This window comes from Tupaia chinensis, unplaced genomic scaffold (assembly GCF_000334495.1).
Source record: "Tupaia chinensis unplaced genomic scaffold, TupChi_1.0 Scaffold000072_1, whole genome shotgun sequence".
Classification (NCBI taxonomy): domain Eukaryota; kingdom Metazoa; phylum Chordata; class Mammalia; order Scandentia; family Tupaiidae; genus Tupaia; species Tupaia belangeri.
The window spans coordinates 621304-629188 of NW_006159532.1; the positions used below are offsets into that span (position 1 = coordinate 621304).

Below are 7885 nucleotides of genomic sequence, written 5' to 3' on the forward strand. Positions count from 1 at the left end.
GCAGAGCTTCCCTGAACATGCCAGGACACACCTCGGCTTTCAATTCAATACTTGTCTGAATATTTTGAAGTCTAGAAGATAGAGTTTAGAGCATAGCTTCCCTGAACAGGCCAGGACATACTTCAACTTAAAATTGGCTTCTTGTCCACATATTTGGGGATTCTAGAACATAGAGTTTAGAGCACAGCATCCCTGAACAGGCCAGCACACACCTCAGCTTTAAAATGGCTTCTTGTCTGAATATTTTGAAGTCTAGAAGATAGAGTTTAGAGCATAGCTTCCCTGAACAGGCCAGGACACACCTCAGCTTTCAATTCAATACTTTTCTGAATATTCCGGGAGTCTAGAAGATGGAGTTTAGAGAATAGCTTCCCTGAACAGGCCAGGACACACCTCAGCTTTAAAATGGCTTCTTGTCTGAATATTTTGGGAGTCTCCAGGTGAGATATTCTTGAACCCTCCAAGTCTCATAGCATAAAGATTTTTGAGGCTCCTACAGATATGGAGTCACCCAGCCCCTCTGCCTCTGGTGCCTGCTCCTCATGTTAACTCAGACAGAATCCAGTCACCAACTTCCCTCTGCCCCAGTGGGACTGGGCTGTAGCTTCTTGCTGGCTGGACCACCCTCTCCTGGGCTCTCTTTCCACAGGGAAGGCTTTATCTTGTCCACAACATCCTGTGGGAAACACCCAGCAAAGGTTTCCAGTGCTTTAAAGATAAAAATGACTGATCCCACTCCCCTACTCCTTGACCTGATGGTAGCAATGATTAATTGTCATTACCCGGTACACGACATGAAGAGAATTCTTCGGGAGAATCTTGGCTCAGTGGAGAAGAGTGCAGTGATAGATTGGCAATGCCTGCCATGGGCACAAGATGGGGGCATATTGGCATGTGTTTTCCATGCTATTATCCCTGCCCCATGCAATGTGCAGGACCACAGTTACAGCTGGGGGCTAGAGTTCTTAGATACATCACCTCTTGTCCACACTAATCCCCTCACTCCCACCCCAGGCAAAGATTGCACTGGCTAAAAAGAAGTGCCCACTCAGGGCCTCTTTGCAGACCACACCCTGGGTACCTGGTGTCACAGCATCCCCTGCCTAAGGGTTCTAAGCCCACTTCTGGGGCCCATACTAGCGCCTCCCTAGGCCAGCCTCCCTAAAGTGTGACTATTACCACATGGGTATTTCTAGGCCTACATGGCAGCTGTTTGCAAAGAGGTAACTTCCAAGAGGAGGCTACTTACAGAGGATGTAAATGGAACTTGGCCTTGAGGGATAGACTGTCCATACACAGTCACATGAAATTTTAGAGGACAAAGCCAGGGAAGGGTGGGGAGAGGAGTGCTCAGCCAGGTGTGTCTGTCTGTACTCTTATCCTGGATCCCCTCAATGCTAGGGAGGGGCCCGTGATACACTGAAGCAGTGTGGTGATCGATTAGTGATGTCTGACACTGGCAAGAGGCGAGGTATGGGCCAGAGGTTTTAAATTGTGCAGCACCTGTTTTACATCAGCCCGTCCTGCCCAGTAAAATGCACCACATTCCTCCCATCTCAGTGTCCACGTTCTGCTCAGATTCTTCCAGAGCCAGTGCACTCACCAGCTTCTTGGGAAAGCACTCTTGCATGTTAGAACAGCACTGATCATTTGAATGCTCTTCTAGAACCCCCAAACACTTCCCAGGCACCTTGACCTTTGGCCAAGTTCTGGGTAGTGACTTGTCCAAGGCAACACAACTCCTTGGTGCTGGTATTTGAGGGAGACCCCAATCCCCCAGTCTGTTCTGCCCCCTACACCCTGAATTGATACTCAGGGGCCCCAAAGTTGGGGCCAAGTTAGGGAGGCTCAGAGTCAAGTCTTCTTGTAATTTGAGCCCCTCCCTGTCCATCCCCCACCCCCCAATCATCTTGCTACAGACCAGCCCTTAGAGCTTTGGATTCATTGTTCCCTTACTCCAAAACAAAGAAAAAAAAAAATGAGAAACACACACAGCATGTCAGAAGTCCAAAACAGGACACAGAGCAATGTTAATAAATATGGTAAGATGTCAGCTGTCTGGATCACCAGGCACAGAAGAGCATAGCCCTCAGCCCAGGCCAGGCTGCTGCTCATGGGACCGCCTCAGCGTGTGCCCCAGGGCCCACGGGAGAAGCTGGCACCTAGGAGAACCCATCTCTATTCATGAGCCCCACCTGTGAGCCGGGGATCATGGCTCCTTCTACCGGCCCTGAGAAAGGAAGAACAAACTGACAAGCACCTCTGTCACTTGGTGAGGAGGCTGGGAGACGCCCTCCAGGACCCAGGAATGAGGACCCCTGGGAGGTATCCTGGAACCCGGCTACTTTCCACAGCCAGAGGGCTAGGGTTGATACCTGCCTCTTGGAGGGCACTGAGCCTGGCCGAGGCCCTGCAGCACCATGGGTCAGAGTGTCCCTGCAACCCCACACTGGGTACTCCGCCCGAGTTGTCCTTGTCCTCCCCAGGGCCTGGCTATGAGGGGATGCTGGTTGTCAGGCTTGGGGCTCAACTGCCCCTCAGAGCACCACACACCTCCTCCCACCTGAGCCAGGAAGGAGAAGACCCCTGACTCCAGCAGGAGGAGTGCCTGGGAAGGGCAACGATTGAGGGGCACAGCCTGAGCAGTCAGGTCTCTGCTGTGTCCCACAAAGTCCTTCGAGACACAGAGTGATAACTACAATGACTGCTCCTGGCCTGGCCAGGGGCCTAGCACCAGTTTGGAACCCCTGGATGATGAGGACATGGGTTCAGAGTGTCCCTCGCCCCTCCCCTGGGGGTTGGGGTGGGACTGGAAGTTGTAACCTGGGGTCTCTAGAAGAAACAGACGTGACCTCTGCAGGGCAGAGCAGGGTCACACGGGCTGGCCCTCAGCAGGCCAGAGTGAGCCGGCCTCTACTCCCTGGCCTCGCTGCACAAGCCCTCAACCACAGGAGTGGGGCCTGAGACGAACTAGCCTCCCCGGGGCCCAGCTTTGAAGTGAGGAAGCTGTCAACCACACTCAGTCCCCTTCTTCTCACACTGTGAGTGGTCCCCCAGCCCCTGGCCAGCCTTTGCTTTTCTGGGCAGAGGGGCTTCCACGGGAGAAGACACAATTCTGGGTGGGCAGGCAGCTCTGGCAGCTCCCTGCATGGGCTTCAGACCTGCCTGGGGCCCTGTGGCTGTGAAGAAGAACCCTCGGTGCTCACAAGAGAGGCTAGTTGCCCCTCCCCCAGAGGCTCACATAGACACTGGGGCTGCTTGCTGAGGTATTTCTGGTTAGGGTTCCCCTGATCTTTCTCCTCCTCCCACCCCTTCATGGGTGAAGGGTGTTACCTCCCCAAATAGGAACAAAAAGGCAATAACTTAAAAGGAAGCCTGGGTTTGCCCCTGTCCCACTGTGCATCCTCTGGGCCAGGATGGCCAGGGCAGCACACAGTGTAAACATGACTGGCAGGACGGGGGCATGGCTCATGTAACCGGGGAGGTGGCAGGGAGACTGGTACCCGGATGCCTTGGGTCTTCCCTGGGTTGAACTTCATCCTTAGAGGCTGGTATTGGTGCCTGAGTCCAGCCCCAAGGTAGTTCCTGGGGAGTGGTAGGGGAAGTACCCCAGAACACTGCAGGGCTCAGTTTCTGGGGGGCAGATGGATGCTGGGTCACTGGGGGGCTTGTGCCCACAGGTCCTGGGAGCTGTGTGGGTCGGCCGTGCTGATGGTCATCTGATCCCATTGGTCTCCCCGCGGGCTCCATGGTGTCCGCAGGGGCCTTGGGTCCTGGTAAGGGGCTCCCAGGAGTGGAGAAGGGGGGTGGTGAGGTGAGCCTCAGGTCAGTGCTAGTGCTGGGGCCTGAGGCCTTCTTGGTACAGGACTCACAGCACAGCTGGTGGTAGCCGGGGATGGAGCAGTAGCGGTCGAGCACTTCCATCCGGCAGAAGATGGACCTGTCCCCCACGCAGGGCTCTGCTGCACATAGCACAAGGACAAGGGACAAAGCAGGGACAATCATCAGCCGGAGTGCACTGGGACACAGGTCCCACCTCCCTCTTACCCCGCCAATCACCCTCTACCCTCTGCCTCTGCTAGACCCACTCTAGAACTTTCTCCAAGAAGGGCCAGAGGGCTGTGGCAGGACAAGGAAAGCCCTCACTGTGTAGGAGGGGAGCTAAGTGCCCCCAGGGCAATGATGTCAGAGTGGGCCTGCCACATGCAAGAGACTGCCCCATGACCCAGGAGTTTGGAAATGCAGGTTCTCAGGCCCCATCATTCCTGTATCAGGAGCTCTGGGGTGGCTCAGCACTGTTTAACAGAACCCTCCAGGGGATCTGAGGCATGGGGCAATGTGAGAAGCATGGCTCCCCAGTATTCCTCCTAAGACATGGCTGCATGCCAGCCCCTTCCATGGAGCTCCATGCCCACTCCCTTCACCTAGGGAGACTGGAGGGCAGGGTGTGGCCTGGGCTCCTGGGGATTCTAACCTGCAGCCAAGCCTGAGAACACACTCCAGGTGGAAACGGGAACCCTCACCCCTCCTGATCAAGCCACGGGGTCTGTCCTCCATGCCCCTAGAACTCCTGTTTATGACAAGCAGATTAAGCAGCTGCCACAGGTCTGCACACATTGCAACAGGAAGCCCTCCACTGCTAAGCTTGGAATCAAGCAGGTGCAGGCTCAAACCTAGGCTCTACTATTTGAGGTTGTGTGAGGTCTTGTGCCAGTCACATAAACTGCAGGCACTGTTCTTCAGCCAGAAGATGGAGCTACTGCAGACGTTTACCAATGAACAACACCGCAACCATAACACGTGGGAAGTCTGGCATAGACGGGTACTCACTATACTAGTTCGCTTTGCTAAAATGTCATCTAAAAATGTTTCTGTGATGACTGCAAAGAAGTAGGTCGCTCTAGACAGAGTATGGAGGCAGAAACTTTGCTTTCTACTAATTTTTCACCAAAGAGAGAGAGAGAGAGACAGACATAGACACAGACAAGTTTGGGGGAACAGGGGAAAGAGCAGAGAAAAAAAAAAAAAGACAGCCAGTGGTCTCTAGGTGGCGCCAGAATCCTAGGGTCAGAACCACTGCCAGCCCTTTGGTTTGGGAAGGAAACCCAAGAACTAGTCCAGCCTGAACTTCTGCATAGAAGCAGAAAAGCAGCAAGGCAGGAGCTAGAGGGTTCTTTGAGGACATCTGATTCAAAACCTTTATTTTACAGATGAGGTTGCTGAGCTCGGGGAGGTTAAGGGATCAGCACAAGGTCACACAGCAACCAACTGGTCCTCCTGCCAGGAGTCAGGCTCTGAGATCACAGAGCTGCTATTCATCTTGCCAGACCCGGCCCTTGAGAGGGTGAGGAAAGGAGAGACAGCAGCTGGGAAGGGAGTACAGAACACAGCCCGGTGCTCAGTCAATACTTATTTATGGCTGAACAGATGGAGCGATGGGAGGATGTCCTGCTGGGTCCTGCCTTGGACAGAGACCCTCCTGCTGTCACTGAGAGCTGGCAGCCCAGCAGGAGCAGGGTGTTCTCTCACTGCATGTTCTCCACAGCCCTAGGAAGCCAGCTCCGACCTCCAGTTGCTTATCTGAAAAGCTTAGAACCCAGATGTGATGCAGAATTCAGAACCTTTGGGGTAAGAAAAAGGCATGCTCTGTGTATTTATGTGATAGACTATTCCTGGCTGAGTCTGGGCTGTCACCTGGTAACCAAGTATGGCAATGTTTCTGTAGCAAAAGAATAAATAATCTCTTGTAATTTCAGATCAAGGTTTGTCACCAGATGAATTTGCACCAAACTTAGGAAAAGGGCTTTCCGCTTTTGGCGTTCTGGAAACTGCAGATCAGGGTCAGGGCCCCGGTATGGTACCGTCCTCACTTCCCGGTGAGGGCTCTATAGCCCAGGGAGCTGGGACACACAGACTGGCAAGCTGGTCTGCTCAGCTGCACAGCTCATGCTGGTGACGCCAGGGCCACCTAAGGGACTAGGGAGTGGGATGGGGTCCAAAGTCAGCACTTACTTGATATCTTGTTAATGGGGTTTAGGGGCCCAGGTTTTGGTACCCACTGCTTCTCTGGAGTCACAGGCTCTGGGACACCAGTCTTCATGGTGGTGTTCTGGAGATTTCCTGTGAGCAGTGAGAAGCAGCTCTAGTATTTGGGGTTTCTCAGGGGCCAGGAGCGAGACAGGGCTGTCTCAGGTCGAGGCCAGAGGAGCTGGGCCTGGCCTCTCCTCCTCATCCAGCTCACCTTCGCAGGCGGGCAGACTGCAGACCTGGACGGTGTCCGGCTTGTCCCCCTCACACTGCCCGAGACTGTTGGCGTTGGGCCGGCACACCACCTGCCGCTGTTGGATGCCCTGTCCGCAGGTGGCAGAGCACTGTCATGGGCAGGCCAGGGCCAGGTCACGGCCGTCGCAGCCAGGGAGATGAAGAGACAGAGCACGGCAGTGAGCTCGGAGTGCAGTCAGTGCTCAAGGACAGAACAGGCACGAAGGAGGGCCGTGTCTTCACTTGACCAGAGACCTGCAAGGACTGCTGCTCAGTAGCCTCCCGGAATGCCACACCAGCCAGCAGATCTGCTGGTACCAGGATAAGGAGCCGCTGCCCTGAGCTTAGCGTCCAGTGGGCTTTTCCACAACCGAAACAGTTAACCCACAGCTGGGAGGGACTGCAGGGGCCCCATTCTAGCTAACACTGACTGATCCTTGTGCCTAATCAGTGCCTGGGTTCTTAAATACTTTACATGTCTTTCTGGCAAGTGGCCCACTGCGGTCCACCGCATGATGGGCTGCAGCAGGCTGGTGTACGTGGTATCCTGGACTGTGGTGCCTGCTGCCCCCGGCTCAGTTTCCAATTCTGTACGGTTCCATCTCTGACATTTAAGGATCTTGTGCCCTGGTTTACCAAACCTCAGCCTGCAGAGGCAGATTGTCTTCCTCCCCTAGAGGGAAAGGCATGGGTCAAGGAGCAGAAGGCAAACAGGCCCACCGCGTGGGGGCTGCCACACCTTGTCCCTGGACCCAGGCACACTTCTGCTCTGATGACTAGGCCGTGTGGGGGTCCTCCCTGGAAAGCGACACTGCCCAATGTGACCAGGTCCCTTTGTAGGCATTGACCAAAGTCCTCCCTGGTCTGACAAGGAAGAACCTGCAGAGCTCCACTTCTCAGACTAGGGTACGTGCAGACCCGCGCAAGGCCCCAGGTCACAGGGCCACACACGACTCGACACACAAACAGCTCGCCAGCTCTGCAGAATCCCTACAAACAGCCACTAAGTGCTGTCATTCTCACAAGGGGCCACCATCCACCAGCTGTCCTCTGTTAAATTCATCTTGGGGTCCTTCAAGGACCAGCAATCTTTCTGTTTTATATTAAACCCGACAAAGCTATATATTATGCAGAAGAACAGACCATTTGCACAAATTGCATAGGGAATTTCTGGACTTCAAAAAAATACTCGTTATTATGTAATATTTCAAACACAGAAAGTATGGAGCTACTCACAAAAGCCTGTTCACATGCTGCCACCAGCTTTAATCAATCAACATTCTGGCAGATTTTCAAATATTGCAATACATCTTTTTAAACATTAATAGTGGGACCAGCAGATGGCGTACTGGTTATCTTGCTGGGCTCCCATGTAGTTAACCGTGGTTTGAGTTCCAGACACAGCGGCTTAAAACTCACACCTGGCACATGTGTGTGCATGCCCAAAATTCTGAGAGGAGAATGGAGGAGAGAGGATTGTGGCATGGCCATCCCCCCAGGGTGTGATTTCTTGCTTTCTGTCTCTCTGTCTGTCTGTCTCTGCTTCTCTGGTGAGAAGACACACCCTAGGCCACCCCCGGGACCCGCGCCGAGCGAGGCGGCGGTGGGAGGCGGCGCCCCAGCC

At 54.1% G+C, this 7885-nt stretch overlaps 1 protein-coding gene across 3 annotated transcripts in view; it reads right to left on the reverse strand.

The window, feature by feature from the left end:
* Positions 1-1999: 1999 nt before the first annotated feature.
* The window catches only part of ADAMTS14 (ADAM metallopeptidase with thrombospondin type 1 motif 14), a 92216-nt gene continuing 86330 nt past the window's right edge, over positions 2000-7885 (reverse strand). For 2 of the 3 annotated variants that reach the window (XM_027767730.1, XM_006142279.3), the window contains 3 exons: positions 6242-6371; positions 6013-6120; positions 2000-3962 (listed from right to left, as the gene is read on the reverse strand). In XM_027767730.1, the coding sequence (XP_027623531.1) occupies positions 3469-3962; positions 6013-6120; positions 6242-6371 (732 nt within the window). In that variant the 3' untranslated portion in view covers positions 2000-3468. The remainder of the gene's footprint in view (positions 3963-6012; positions 6121-6241; positions 6372-7885) is intronic. The other variant, XM_027767729.1, reaches the window with a different exon arrangement.